This window comes from Elephas maximus, chromosome 22, assembly GCF_024166365.1.
Source record: "Elephas maximus indicus isolate mEleMax1 chromosome 22, mEleMax1 primary haplotype, whole genome shotgun sequence".
NCBI classification, from domain to species: Eukaryota; Metazoa; Chordata; class Mammalia; order Proboscidea; family Elephantidae; genus Elephas; species Elephas maximus.
Window position 1 is genome coordinate 72,266,781 of NC_064840.1, and position 16,148 is coordinate 72,282,928.

Genomic DNA, 16,148 nt, shown 5'->3' on the forward strand with positions numbered 1-16,148 from the left:
CTTTAGAGGAGGTTCTAGGGCCCAAGCCTCCTTCAGACACTGCATTCTTTGATTAAAAAATGGCCAAAAACAGTACTTTGAAAATCCATAGCTTATGTCTCATGTCACAAAACAGGAAGCAAAACTCATCTGTGCTTTACTATATGCACCTTGGTTCCACCAATGATGTTTTTCTGGACACTGACCTAAAGTTAAAAAGTAAAGTTCTTATGAATTTAGCTTTTATTCAAAATTAAATAAGCAAAAGCAAAATTTGTAAGAAACTTTTACAAATGACTTTACATAAAAGAAAGTAAATAGAGACAGTCACAAGTTTGCAACAAATAGTTACAGAAGTATCTAGGCAGCATGAGTATAAACCATGCCATAGCATGGTGATCTAACTGTGATATGAATAAGGCATAACTAACATTTGCACCAAGAACAGGAAAAAAAAAAAAAAAAAAACCACTTTAAAAGCTTAGTTCTACATTGTAAGCTTCCTTTCGTCCCCTAGTTCCTCAATGAGCTTCTACTATGTCACTGTTTTAAAAACAAACACATCATGTCAAACTATAAATTACAGAGACGGGCCATTAATGTGAAAGCCCCTATAATGTACAAACTAATTGGTACTGAACTGAGTTCGCCATTTGCCTTTATGTACAATTAAATGTAAACCATATTTTCACAGTTTTAAGTGTTTTATGAATAGATGTACAGTACCATGTCAGGTTTGCAATTGTTCCTGAAAACTGGCTCTAGGTTCTACATCCGATGCCCGTAGGGCACTGTGATGTGCGTATTTACATAAATAGAAACTGTGTCATAGTCAATGGCCTAGACAGTTCAGCAAGAGCAGTCTTCCCAACAAATAGTGATACTCAAGACCACATTGTACATACTTGTGCAAATCGAAGCATTGGGACAGATAAATCGGAGGCAAATTCAATTTGCAAAGACTTGTATCGTTACTGTTGTAAACTTGGGCAACAACAGACCCCTCGGCAAGTTCTGCTCTCTATGGCTTTGTTTTTTTTTTCTTTTTAAAATTTTAAAGCCAGAGAAAATGCGCACGTACAACCCATGCACACACACAAACACACGCACACACGCACACACACACAGCCCACACCCGCACAGAGTTTTCATTTCAGTTTAGGATATGGTACATAGTGCAACTTCATCACGACGTAGAGGTTGAACACACATTCAGTGCGTGTTTTTCTGTGCAAGTTCTTAGTGGTCTAGGTCCTAGTCGAAGGTGTTCATTTGCAGAACCACATGATTCAGGAGGTTGAAGAACACAAAAACGCAAACTACGGTCTTCCTTACATTTCTCAAACCAGCACTGGATGTGCCAAGGCAGTGAACAACCTGGCCGTCCACACAGCCAGGTTAGGGTAACTGTTTAAAGGGAGCTCCAAGCAGCTGGTTACTTAGATTGGTCTCTAGAAAAATAGGTCAGTATATGCTGAATCTTTGTCAACCGTTCTTTCAAAGACTTCATTGACAAAACGGACAGCTGATATCGGGGGTCTACGGGAAGAACTGCAAGAAGCCACCAACACCATGCGGGTCCATTAGGGGTTGCCTAAAAATAATCAACATTTTAGAGTATTAATAAAACAAACACTTATGTAACAACAGTAACACACCTCCTAAAAACTACTATTTCTTGATTGCACTACTGTGTGTCGATTTCTTTCTCAATTTTCTTAACCATCATGTAAAGTAGGCTATTATTATGCCCACCTAAGAGGAAGGGGGAGGAGCACTGGTGGCACAGTAGTAAAGCATCCAGCTGCTAACCAAAAGATCAGCAGTTCGAATCTACCAGCTGCTCCTTGGAAACCCTGTGTGGCCCTATAGGGTTGCTATGAGTCAGAAAGGACTCAATGGCAATGGGTTTGGTGTTTTTTCTTTTTTTTAAGAGTGGGAAATGAAATTCAAAATGTAATATAAGTTATAAATTAAGATTTCTCAACTCGTATGTGAGAGAGCCATGATTCAAGTCCGGGGCCAATGTTCTTTCCTCTGCACCACACTGCCTTAAAACAGTGTTTCTCAACATCAGGGCTATTGACATTTTGAGCTGGATAATTCTTTGTTGCAAGTGGTTGTCCCTCGCATTGTAAGAGCACTATCCCGGGCATCTACCCACTAGACGTTGGTAGCAGTACCCCCCAGTTGTGACAGCCAAAAATGTCTCCAGGTTACACTGCCAAATGTCTCATGGGGGCAAAATTGCCCCTTGTTGAGAATCACTGTCTTAAAATGTAGACTGAAGCATTAGGAAAAGTTAATATTAAAATGTCTTCAAAGAGTTATGGAAACCCTAGGAAAGAGATCAGAAAATGGTCTCAGCTTCTATTTTTGGTTGAAAAATAAGCCTATCTCCAGCAAAAAGTCCCTCTGATGCTGCAAGGGCTGACTCCTGGCTGTTGAACGAACTAGGAATTCAAATAAAATAATCTGTAAGTAAACTTGACTGTACATTCAATTGCTTTTTTATTGGATCTAGAACACGAAGTTTCAGAATGACAAATGGAGCTAGGACATCAGTATTGATCTCAGTCAGTGCCTTCTAGAGTCAAACTAGGTTTCTATATTTGTGTGTTGCCTCTTCCCATCTTGGCATCAGTACCAGCCTCTCCTGCACAATGGAGAAGTCAGAAGCTACATTTCTAGAATCTTCTTCCCCATATACAGTCCCAGGTTTTTCCAGTTGCCACTGAGTTCTCATGGCAACCTCATGGCACAGTGGTTAAGAGATCAGCTGCTAACCGAAAGGTCAGCAGTTAGAATCCACCAGCCGCTCCGTGGAAACCCTACGGGGGCAGGTCTATTCTGTCCCGTAGGGTCGCTATGAGATGGAATCAACTCGAGAGCAGCGAGTATGGTTTGGTTTGGATTGAGTGGTTTACCCTGTCCTGTAGGGTCGCTATGAGATGGAATCAACTTGAGAGCAGCGAGTATGGTTTGGTTTGGATTGAGTGGTTTACCCTGTCCTGTAGGGTCGCTATGAGATGGAATCAACTTGAGAGCAACTAGTATGGTTTGGTTTGGATTGAGTTGATCCCAACTCATGGCAACCCCATGTGTTACAGGGTGGAACTGCACTACAGAAGGTTTTCAAGGCTGTGGGCTTTTGAAAGCAGATCACCAGGCCTTTCTTCCAAAGCACCCCGGGTGGATTTGAACCACCAATCTTTCAGTTATTAGTTCAGCGCTTGACTGTCTGCACTACCCAGAGACTCTAGTTCCAGGTTAGACATTGGCAATTAAGAGGCGCTCCTAGGAGATTTGGAAGTTTGAAGAGAAGAACCCATTATTATCTGGAGACTGCTGTGGACAGAAGGGTGAGCTGATGTGAGGTTCACAGAAGTTTTCCAGAGAGGTCTTTCCACTGCTGCAGACTGGGATGCTGGTGGAGACGTCCCTGTGATTCCTGATCCTGACAGCTGCTTCCCTGCAGGCTCTTGAGGACCTGTCTGATTTGCTGTTCCCAGCTGAGGTTGGTGGCAGCAGCCTCCCTGCTCTTTGCTGGTAATGTTCTGGACCTTCGCAACTCTAGTTCTTCCAGTGGTTGTACAAAACCCTAAATCCTACCTGAAACCCTTCATTCCTGGAATATACCGAGTGGCTGCTTGTGCTTGCTTGAGAAAATCCTGACTTACAGAATGTTACTAATAGAAAGCAGTGATAGAAAACTGATTAACTAAAAAAAAAAAAAAAAATACATGGGTGGTAAAGCAGATGGGAAAATGTTGTTAAAGTTTTCTATAAACTGGTTCATTAACATTCATAATTTATTTATATAAGTTCGTGCTCATCAAAGGCTATTTCTGTCAGGTTCAATCAGATTCAGGTAGCTGGGATAAAACAAACATGTGGCGACTGATAATATGCTAAACACAGAATAAGTGCTCAAATTGGAGAAGCTACTGTTGAAATTTCAAGTCCAGGTGAAGGATTCGGTTGTGATTCCGACTGGGGCCAACCTCTGGGAACTGGAAGGCAGGGCAGTATGCATCACAGTGGGATTTATTATGTCCCTGTTCCCATCTGCCCGTTTACCTGTTTACAGCAGTCCTTTATGAAATCTGTCACCTTCTGATCACAAACATTGTATTCAACTGAAAATGCTTATGGCCTAAAAGTTAGTGCTGTGCTGAGTCTCTAATCAGATTTTCCAGAGCACAGTCTCTTCTTTTTTGCCTCCTGCAGTGCCTACTCACAGATCTGCTTCCATAGAGCGCACCTGATACACACTTACTGAATTAAGCCTAAGTATAAAACCTATGAACCTGCGCAAGGCCGTAAGAGTAACGGTCTCATTAGAAGTGAAGTACTAAATACAAAGGGACAAAAATGATTGAAAGTGGCTGGGTAAAAAGCTGGAGATAAGGAGAAAGAGTTTTTTTTTTTAAGTACAGAAAATGCCATATACGTCTCTCAATGACTACCAAAAAATAACACAACAGCTGGCTGGCTCAAAGGTACAGCTGTCTCACAGTCACGATTTACTAGATGGTCCCATGTCCCATTTTAAATTCCTCATCCCTCCTTCCATAAAATTCTTAGTTAGGGCCTTCTCCTTCTCTGGGATTCATGCCTATAGGCACCCCAGCTGAGACCCGTTGCATCCTCTACCTATGTAAACTGTAGTGGACACCACTGTTCTAGGGAATACAGTCATGGTTCTAAAGGCAGGGAGCTCAAAGAAGGTGCTGTGAAAAAGGGAACATTAGAAAAAGAAAGTAAGAAAAAAATTTACTAATTTGAGTTTACAAAAAAAGTGACTGAGACTTTGGAAGCAGTATCAAAGCCATCGTACCTGAAGGTCTTCCTCCCTCTCAGGCATTGATCCAAAGTGCTGAAGAATCTGACTCCGAAATCTGTCTCTCAAGTTCTGGAACCAGCTGCAGGCTTGAGAGTACACCAAGTTGTGAAGCTCTCTGAGATTCTTTATCTCATCCTCATTCTCAACCTAGAAACACAACAGTCAGTAAGACTTCTATGTTTAATCTCACTTCCCCTATCGCCAACCCTACAGAAATGAAAAAAGGGTCAGAAAAAGAAGGGGATACCTACTTTGGTGCTGGAATGTCAGAGACGATTATCTTATGCTATATAAAAAAAAAAAATGCTATAGGAAGCATATATTTCTGTTTTACACAGTTCCAGTGGGGCCAGACCAAAGAATGACAGTGAGGCCTGACCTCCACCTTGCCTTGAGTTAGCAGTGCAATTCTGCAGAACCCTACCAACAGCCCAACTGGGAGGGGTGAGATTGAGAGTGGGTCCTGGGACAAACGTCTAAGCAAACTTGGAAATCCTTCTGCCTTTATAGACCAATGGCTTTTGACAGCAGTGACTTAGAAGAATACCGGTACAAGAACAAAAGGAAAGATAGGGGTGGGTGCAGATGACACAGCAGAAGGCAGTGAAAGGATGGAGACCAGGCATCGTTACATCTTTTACCAGGAAACAGAGTTTAAACAAACAAACAAAAATGCAACTAACCTGATATATAAACCAAAAGCTAGTGAAAAAACTATACAATGATGAGCTTCTCCTGCTTTATAGGCCCAAGGCTATGGTTCCTGCCTTAATCCCTCCATACACCCTTCAGACTACCGGGTCACCAAACTGTAGATGCAAACATAAACGCATCCACAGCCTTCCAGCCTAGGATCCCAGAGTACTCTCACAGAATGCAAGCGGGCGGGAATAAAGTCAACTGACCGACCCATCTTATATTGCTTTCTTTAGCAAACGCTTCTATCCCACATACTCCGTGCCAGGAAGTGTTCTGTTTCATAGACCATCCATTAACTCATCTGAACAAGCACCAGGCCTGACCTAGCCTTTCACATCTCAAGAATGACTAAACAGAAAAACTCTGAAAGCATTTTTAAATATGAATGGTAAGACTCTAGCACACAGGAACAAAAGAGCATACTTTTTACTTTAAAAAGGTTTGAGATAAAAAATTTAAGTTTAAAAAAGTATCAGCTTTGCACTCTCAACAAAATTCAAGGAAAAAACCATGCTCTATACAAAACAAGAAATGACAAAAATAAGAATCGGATGGTGGCGCAGTGATTAAGCACTTGGCTGCTAACCTAAAGTTCAGTGGTTTGAAGCCCCCAGCTGATTTGCGGGAAAGAGATGTGGCAGTCTGCTTCCATCAAGATTTACAGCCTTGGAAATGCTGGGGGGGTGGTTCTACGCTGTTCTATAGGTTTGCTATGAGTCAGAATCTACTCGACAGCAATGAGTTTGGGTTTTTTGTTTTAATTTGTTTTGATTTCTGAAGCAGACAGAAATTTAAAAAGCGAGATGTTAAAGTTAAGGGACCTTACTACAATAATACAACAGGACTTAAAATTTCATTATAAGTCACAGAACAGAATTCCTACAGTAAGGAAAAAAAAGGACTTTGATATAAAAAAACAACTTTGAGAAGTTTTTCCACAATGCACAAGAAAATCACTATACAGATTAGGAAACTAAGATGAGCGAAAATCACTAGATATTCCTAAGATCAAAAGGCATAGAGAACTCATCAAATTCATAATGCTTTCCAACATGCTATTTTCTATTGTCATAGGTGTTTATATTTATGCATACATATATATATAAGCATATATATATAGTCAAATAATGTGTAACCACATAATCAAGGGATTTTGTCATTAAACCTGATATATGAAGATGTGAATTACATAAAACTAAAATAGGGTTATTAATTTAACAAAGAATATTGCCTTTAGCAAACAATTCCATTAACCAAGCTTGCCTAAGACACAGGCTGTATCAATCAACTGAAAATTTCAAGTCACACAATGCTTTTGGTCAACTGCACAAAGCCAAGTACCCCCATAGTATCTTTATAGTCAGAAAGGACAGGTGATATCAGACTAATTGAGTTTATCAGCAGAGAAGCAATACGGCATAAAGATAAAGCACAGAACTTGGAGTCAGAGAGTAGGCTTTTTTTTTTTTTTTTTTATTGCACAATGTATATAGGATCTTAGGCAAATAACACCTCTGAATTTTATTTTCCTCATACTATTTCATAGAAAGCTTTACTCTCTCCATCATTAAGGTCAACTCCACTTTGAGGAGACAGCTGTTCCCTGGTCATGTTCTGAGTGCCTTCCAACCTGTGGGGAACCAGGGATGTCACTGCTGATGTCAGATGGATCCTGGCTGAAAGCAGGGAATACCAGAAAGACGTTTACCTGAGTTTTATTGAGTACACAAAGGCATTCGACTACGTGGATCATAACAAATCAAGGATAACTTTGGGAAGAATGGGAATTCCAGAACACTTAACTGTGCTCATGCAGAACCTGTACATAGACCAAGAAGCAGCCATTCAAACAGAACAAGAGGATACTCCATGGTTTAAATTTTTTTTTTTCAAAAGGTGTGCATCAGGGTTGTATCCTTTCACCATACTTATTTATTCAATCTGTATGCTGAGCAAATAATTCGAGAAGTTGGACTACATGAAGAAGAATGTGGCATCAGGACTGGAGGAAGACTCATTAACAATCTGCGTTATGCAGATGACACAACTTTGCTTGCTGAAAGTGAAGAGGACTTGAAGCACTTACTGATGAAGATCAAAGATCACAGCCTTCAGTATGGATTACACCTCAACATAAAGAAAACAAAAATCCTCACAAGTGGATCAATGAGCAACATCATGATAAATGGAGAAAAGACCGAAGTTGTCAAGGATTTCATTTTACTTGGACCCACAATCAACAGCCATGGAAGCAGCAGTCAAGAAATCAAATGACATATTGTATTGGGCAAATTTGCTGCAAAAGACCTCTTTAAAGTCTTAAAAACCAAAGATGTCACCTTGAAGACTAAGGTGCGCCTGACCCAAGCCATGATATTTTCAATCATCTTGTATGCATGTGAAAGCTGGACAATGAATAAGGAAGACCAAAGAAGAATTGATGCATTTGAATTATGGTATTGGTGAAGAATATTGAATGTGCCACGGACTGCCAAAAGAACAAACAAATATGTCTTGGAAGAACTATAGCTAGAATGCTCCTTAGAAGTGAGGACAACGAGACTTCGTCTCACATACTTTGGACACGTTATCAGCAGGGAACAGTCCCTGAAGAAAGACATCATGCTTGGTAAAGTAGAGGGTCAGCAAAAAAGAGAAAGACTCTCAACGAGATGGACTGACATAGTGGCTACAACAATGGGCTCAAACACAGCAATGATTGGGAAGATGGCACAGGACTGGGCAGTGTTTTGTTCTATTGTACATAGGAGGACACCAAACAGCAACAATGTTTCATAGAGTTGTTAAGGATTCAATGAGTTAACATTTGTGAAAATGCTTAGTACCAGGTACTCATTCAAAAAATAATGACTGAAATGAAGGGCCTAAGTTTATCAATGAAGAAGTGATAGCATAAGATCTATGTTTTTATAATACCTTTCCAAAAGTAACTGCCTTTAACATGATATTTATTGCACCACCATAAGTCATTTATCTGATAACTAAACTAACTGCGTATGGTAAATTACTGCTATAGATTTAGACTCATGGCGACCTCATGTGTGCTACAAAGTAGAACTGCACCACTGGGTTTTCTTGGCTGTAATATGCAATTGTTAAGCACTCAGCTGCTAACCAAAAGGTCTGTGGTTCGAACCAACCAGTCACTCCAAGGGAAAAAGATAGGGCAGTCTGCTTCCACAGATTGCAGCCTTAGAAACACCATGGGGCAGTTCTACTCTGTCCTGTAGGGTCGCTTTAAGTTAGGATCAACTCAACAGCAATAGGTTTGGTTTGGTTTTTGGTTAATGTTTACAAAAGCGGATCACTAGGCCATTTCTTCCATGGTGCTGTTGGGTGGGCTCGAACCACCAACCTTTTGGTTACCAACTGCGTGCAAATGGTTTACACCACCCAGGGACTTTAGATGGTAAATTAGATACTGGAAACATCAAAAGGGCCACATTAACCCTATCCAGGAAACATATCATGACAACTCTATCTAGATAAGATACCACATGTAAGTACACTGACAGGGTGCTTCATATGCGATGCCCTAGAGTCTACATATAGTATCCAGCTCTGCTTAGTTTATCTAAGACACAGGAACAATCTTTATATGTAGACAATTCCTAAGAGCATTTTTTGTTATTATCTGTATATCAAATTTCTGATTACATTAGCTTTAACTATTATTAAATTCAATAAAACAAGGTAGCGATTGGCAGCTTTTCGAAACTCAGATAAGCTATAAATTCAATGAAATTCATCTGCTACTATTAGGTGCTGCCTATACTTAGGCACACATGGACGTACACACATACACACACAAACATTGTAGGCACCGCGCTGGTTGCTGAGCCTGGAGAAATGACGAGAATCTAGATTCTGGCCACCCAAAGTCTCTGGAGATGGACAATGATTTAAAATCAAGATAAGAAAAAGTAAATTGGAGGTAATTCTTCTAAGTGGTAGTGATGAGGGTCTCTGAAAGCAAGAACTGGTTCACGTGCCTAGAAATTATTAGCCTGTATTCCTGGGACAATCCCTGGGACAAAGTCTACCAAAGCATCCAGGAGAGGAACATTTTTCAATACCTCAACATCTTCCAGATACTCAATATCTGCAGTGCAGTATCCATCCTTCATTCCTCTTTTTAGAACTCTAAACCGCTTTCCGCCAACTGTATCAACCACAGACCTTCCATCAGGTAAGAAATGCACATTTCTAATTTGTAGCATACAACCATAGTCTGCAAAACTAAATGAAAAACCTTGATTAGTATTAAACTTCAAGTACAGGTATGCAAATTTTTAATGATAGTCAAAGAAACGTTCCAATATAAATAAGATATCTAAGTACGCAAAAACCATACCTCTTTTGTGCGTCACTGACACACATCCCAAACTGTTTCGTTCCAGTCTGTATACTTCTTCGAATCATTAATCTGTATCTTGGCTCAAATACGTGAAGAGGGCAAGGCACAGTGGGATAGGCCATAGTGCAAACAAATATCGGAACATTCTTGGTCAAGCTAAGGAAGGAAAAGCTTCATCATTACACGATAAAACATATAACAAAATGAGTGAAGTTTACAAGAGTCATGAATTAATGTAAAATAAAAAAAAATTAGTTCTAAATAAGGAGATTTTTTATTTTTGGCGAGAACAAGACTCACCACTTTCTTCAAACTAATGCTAACACAATATTAACACTAAAAATCCATCTGTGATCCTCTTAATTCATGAGTGAACCTGAATTTGGACATACCAGGGTTTCACACAGAGCCTCGTATCTTTATGAGTCAAAGATCTCTTGATTATAATATTTCTATATTAAAAACCTGTTTAAAATATTTGTAGCGCACAAGGTTAAGTATCTTTTTCTATGAATCTTTTATTTACTCTTAGATTACAATAAGAAAAAAAAGTTCTCACCGTAGACAAAAAACAAATAATTAGAAATTCGCAGGCATTAAAAAGATTTTCAAATGCACTGTTGAAAAACATAATTCAAAGAGATAATGTTTTTTCAGATAACTGAAATGACATAATATTTTTCATTATCAGATTGGCAAAGGTTGCAAAGAATGATAAAGGTAACGTCCAGCTTTGGCAAAGGTGGGGGCACAGTTTGAAACAGTACAACTCTGCTATAAAAATACCTGGTTCCATGCATTAGAAACTTTAAAGAATGTATATATCTTTTGAAACAACAGATTTGTTTTTAAAAAATAATTCTACAAGTACTATAAGAATGTTCACTGTAGCACTGTGTATAGTGCCAATACTTAGAAGCAAAAAGAGAGAACTAATGAAATAAATTATGGCATATCCACAAAAAGGAGCCCTGGTGGCACAGTGGTTACAGCAATCGACTGCTAACCGAAAGGTTGGTGGTTTGAAACCACCAGCGGATCCACAGGAGAAAAGTGTGGCAGTCTGCTTCCGTAGAGATTTAGCATCCTGGAAACCCTGTGGGTTCACAACGAGTCAGAATCTACTCGAAGGCAGTGGGTTTTTTATATCCATAAAATGGAATACTTTGTTTCCATTAAAAAATGATGTTTTTCCAATATTAACTTGGAAAAAAATGTATAGTAATGAGAAAAAAGTCTACAGAATAGTACAATAATATAATCCCATCTTTGTTTACAATATAATTATATATATTAAAGGCTAGAAGTCACATATGCCAGTATCCCAAGGGGGACTCCCTTTGCGTTGTAGGATTATGGCTTTTTTTCCCCCTGTTCATCTATATTTTCTAGCTTTCCTCCAAGATGACCTTAAATTACTTACGTAAAAGTAACGTTTAATAAAAACATGTTTAAAAATACAAGTGCTAGTTTCTCTATCTTTTTAAGAGTGTACTCTACCACCTTTAAGTCTTTTTAAGAGTGTACTCTACCACCTTTAAGTCCTCTTAGCAGCAGCATGTACCATTAGACCCCGGTGTTACCTCATACTGACTCAGGTTTGCATCTTCCTAATACCAACTTCATCCTGCTACCAACATTTTCATTAACTGAAGGTTTGAAATCCCATTCTCCCCTTCCAACTTCAGCCTCAGGCTTCAAGGTCCGACGCCCCTCCACTCTCTACTTGGCTAAAGCCCCCTGCCCATCCAGGCCCTTTATCCTCACCTGTCTGCCACGTTACATGAGGGTTGCTCACATCACTATTTCCAGCTCCACCTCTCTGTTTCCAATTCTGCTGCCTGATATCACTGCAGGAAATTCCTCCCCCACGGAAATAAAATACTGCTTCAGCCCAGGGAGCTAAATCAATAATTCCCTATGGACCAGTCTGGGTGTTACTAAATGAAGGTTAAAAAACTCTGTCGGTTGACGACATGGGAAATGGACCAATCCGTCCTAAAAACGTGCCTCTGACGAGACTGAAGGGAACTAAAGATCAGGTCCAGGTTGTGAGAAGGTCTCCTCTGTTTTAAAGGGTGGTCGTTCATAATTTGATCATGTTAATTTTTAGAAGGAACTTACTGTGATAGCTCAGCAGTTTCTTCATCATATATCTTTTTTCTCTCAGACAGCTCACCAGGCAGGTACTTCACTATTAATTCTTCCAACAGCTGAGTGACACAGTACTTCCTATCTGCTAGATACTAAAAGACAATATTATTTTACAATCCAGTCATTTTTTTCCTCCTACAGTATAAAGCGACAAAACAATTGAGCTGAAATATTAAAGCCTTTACTATATATGTATACAGTCAATTCTGAATTGTTTTCGCTACTAAGGGGAAACATTACGACGGACGGCGCTCATCAGGTAAACCTCTCTGGGACTTTGCTCAAGAGCATTACAGATACAACTGGTCGCGACATGAGCCAAGCAATCCTTTATTAGCAGCAATTAGCCCTGCCCCTGCCATCTCCCACACCAAAGGCCGATTTCCATCTGATAGCACTTGGGCACCTGAAACTACCATCCTAGTTGCGAAACAAAAGTTAGATAAGAACGTAATATATTTTGCCTTATTTAAGTACAGTAAAGCTGTTCTCTTTTCTTTGTTCCCAACGTCAATGGCAAACTCTTCTGATCATTTTTCTTGCATATTTTCTTTCCGTGACCACTGTTGCTCCGCCGTCACTTAAACCCTTATGTCAAGAGTTTGCTCTGCCCACAGGATCCACTCCCCCTGCGTTAAACCAAATGGCACCTCTGCACCACTCCCTGAACGCTCTTTGTCAAGCGCTGTCCTCATGCCTTTGTGCCATTCTTTGTTCCAACTGCTAAAAGCCACCAGCCTCAGCCCTGTCTATTTGTCTGTCCTTTAAAGTCTGGCTCAAATTTCACCTTTTCCATAAAGCCTTCCTTAATTATTTTTCCAGCTCCCTAAAGGGCCACAGGGAGCCCTGGTGGCACAGTGGTTAAGAACTGGGCTGCTAACCAAAGGGTCAGCAGTTTGAATCCACCAGCTGCTCCTTGGAAAGCCTATGGGACGGTTCTACTCTGTCCTATAGAGTCACTCTGAGTCAGAATTGACTTGAAGGCAACAGGTTTTGGAGCCCTGGTGGTGCAGTGGTTAAGGGCCTGGCTGCTAACCAAAAGGTTGAAAATTCAAATCCACCAGCCACTCCTTGGAAACCCTATGGGGCAGTGCTACTCTGTCTCATAGGTTCACTGTGAGTCGGAATCAACTCGACAGCAACGGGTTTGGTAAAGTGTCAGGGTGTTTGCCGTTTGTGCCACAAAAACGGCACTCACCGTACCATGCGCTGAATTATATGGACATGGATACGTCACAGCCCTGCAACCCAACTGCAAATTGCTTAGGGCCGGGGCCAGGTCAGAGCATGTGCACAGAACTCTGGGCAAGAGAAATGCCGTAAGTATGAATAAAACTGGTGAGGAAAAGCTCTTGAGAAGCTATCACAGGACAAGATCAAGAGAAGCCATCCTTCAATCTGTAGAACGGGCAAAAGTAAGGGCTTGTCATTGTCCAGTGAAGAACAGATCAGGAACTGGGAGAGGTAGGGAATTTGTCTAAAGGAGTGTTTTTCAAACTTTAGCATGAATCAGAGTTTATTAAGATACAGACTACTGAGGTCCAACCCCTAAGTTCTGCTTTAGTGGGTCTGAAGAGGGGTCTGATAATATACATTTCCGACAAGTTCCCAGGTGACAGATACTGCTGGCCAGGGGAACGCGCTGTGAGAACCACTGGGCTATGGAGTGGAGAGGGTGCCCTTGAGCAGATAATCTGCATACAGATAACTTGAGTTTTTGGTTTTTTTTTTATAAAATTTGTCAAATTACAGACATTAAAAAAGCAGTCCACATTTTCTTTTAAAGTAATAAAGGTGTTTTAAAATTAATACCCATGTGTTAAATAGGGAGAAACAGAGCCTTTTACATGGCTGATGGGAATTAAATTTGTGCATTTGTGGGGAAGGGAGCAGGCAACTTGGCAATTGGTTTTAAGAGTCCTGTAAATACAAGGCCTTTGATCCAGGAATGCACTTCCCAGGAATTTATGCTAAGGAAATGGTCAAAGACAGATCTGTCGTTAATTTAAAATGATGTTCATTAAGGCACTGTATATTAAAAAAAGAGATCAAAGCAACTCACATACCCAAAAGGAAGGCAATGTTAAATCACTGGAATGTTATGCAGCTGTGATAATGATGTTTTTAAGATACATTTCAATGAAAAATTGAGAAAAATAAAATAAGTAGAAAATGTATAAAACTAGGTAGAGCATACCAATTTTATTTTTAAAGTTATATATATTTATATTTTTACAAATTATACTACAGTAAAACCTGGGAAACCCGGAACCTGTGTAAGGCAGAAACCTGTCAGAGAAGGAAAACTCAAATATTTTCCACGAAAATGAGCGACAGAAAAGTGGTACGGCTGCACCCCGTCAAAGGTGGAAAGCTTGCAAGATCCAGAAAAACAAGGCAGTCCCATCTAGTTCTGGCTCTCACAGGTTTCACTGTGTCTCGTGTGTTTTCAAAGTTGGGACACAGGATAAACTTATTTTTAAACAGTGTATTAGTTATATTTTCAAATAATATGCTTAATATATTTTTCTTCAAACTCCAAACATTTTTAAGGTGACATAGCTTTAAATTTAAAGCAATGGATCTGTTAATCTGGAAAAAAAAAAGCATAATAAATATATTAAAACCCATTGCTGTCGAGTCAATTCCAATTCATAGTGACCCCACAGGACAGAGTGGAACTGCCCCTGTAGAGTTTCCAAGGAGCGCCCAGTGGATTCGAACTGCTGACCTTTTGGTTAGCAGCCATAGCACTTAACCACCATGCCACCAGGGTTTGCAGTAGATATATTAGAGAACATCTAAAATGTCTGAAATACAGGAAAAATAGCATGATCAGAGTACTTCACCTAAAACACTGATCACTTTAGTCAAAAATATAAGAAAAAACCTTTCTAAGAGTAAGTTTATCTTATATTTCCTAACTTTGTAAACATTCTGTAAATGGTTTTACATTTCACAAATTATAAGACACTAAATGTAACAGTCCACACAGGCTAATATAATATCCACACGGAAGGGTTTTCTATATAGAAAAAACTTCATGCATATTCAATAATAAAATGGGTTTACTAGTTTTTTATTCATATTTGGAAGATATTTTTTCTCTTCAAACAACCCTGTCATCACTTTCCCTAGCCAAGGCTACCTCTGCAGTTTCCGCTCAGAACGGTAAGGATTTAGCTTCACTCTAGCTGATCCCAGTTGCTCAAGCATGATGGATAGGCTGCTGTCCTCCTATCAGTTACAGATCTCTATCTGTATACCCCCCTCAGATCTACACAGTTTCCTCTTATAGGTTATCAGCACCCATCATCACTATGCCTCCCTCTCTTCTGCCCAGCCTACCATGTTCTAGACTGTCCTATCCCATGTGATAGCTGCCAGCCACATATGGCTGCTTAAATTTAATTAAAAATTAAATACAACTTAAAATACAGTTCCTCAAGTCACCCTAGCCACATTCCAAGTGTTTCACAGCCACTCCTGGCTAGAGGCTACCATATTGGACAGCAGAGATACAGAACATTTCTATTAATGCAGAAAGCTCTATTGGATAGTACTGGTCTAGAAACTAAAGGGGATGAAACAGGCCTCAAATCAGGGCTCTTACTGGAGTGGGGTGCAGGTGGGCCATGGCACTTGGGTATCCCCAATACCATCATCATTAAAATTGAAGGTATTCCTGACCAGGGATCTGAGCATACCCCACCTTTTTTAAACGAAGTACAAGAGGCTTGGTCTCCAGAACTTCTCTTTTTTCCCCAACCCCTCCTCTCTCTGTTTTCTACAACCCTAGCACATGAGTAATAAAATATTATCCTTCTTTGTCACTTGGTGTATATAATGCAATTCATTTTAAACATGATAATGGCTGTTTCCATGACTGAGTAGAAATCAAACCATGCTGCCAAATTTAAGAGCAATAAGCAGATGCATACACAAATATTTACCTCTTTTAAGCTCTCCTTGCAAAGTGGGCAATACGGTGTGTGGTCTAAACAACGCTCAAGACAATTCTTACAGAATGAATGTCCACAAGGGGTTGTCACTGGCTCAAAAAACAACCTGAGATCAACCAAAATACACGTT

The 16,148-nt window shown here is 39.9% G+C and overlaps 1 protein-coding gene across 1 annotated transcript in view; it reads right to left on the reverse strand.

Moving 5' to 3' along the window:
- Positions 1–307: 307 nt before the first annotated feature.
- The window catches only part of LONRF1 (LON peptidase N-terminal domain and ring finger 1), a 38,084-nt gene continuing 22,243 nt past the window's right edge, over positions 308–16,148 (reverse strand). Inside the window, exons 7-12 of the mRNA XM_049866109.1 lie at positions 16,010–16,124; positions 12,027–12,148; positions 9,900–10,058; positions 9,622–9,784; positions 4,820–4,972; positions 308–1,573 (exon numbers count right to left, since the gene is read on the reverse strand). Coding sequence (XP_049722066.1) covers positions 1,415–1,573; positions 4,820–4,972; positions 9,622–9,784; positions 9,900–10,058; positions 12,027–12,148; positions 16,010–16,124 — 871 coding nt within the window. The 3' untranslated portion in view covers positions 308–1,414. The remainder of the gene's footprint in view (positions 1,574–4,819; positions 4,973–9,621; positions 9,785–9,899; positions 10,059–12,026; positions 12,149–16,009; positions 16,125–16,148) is intronic.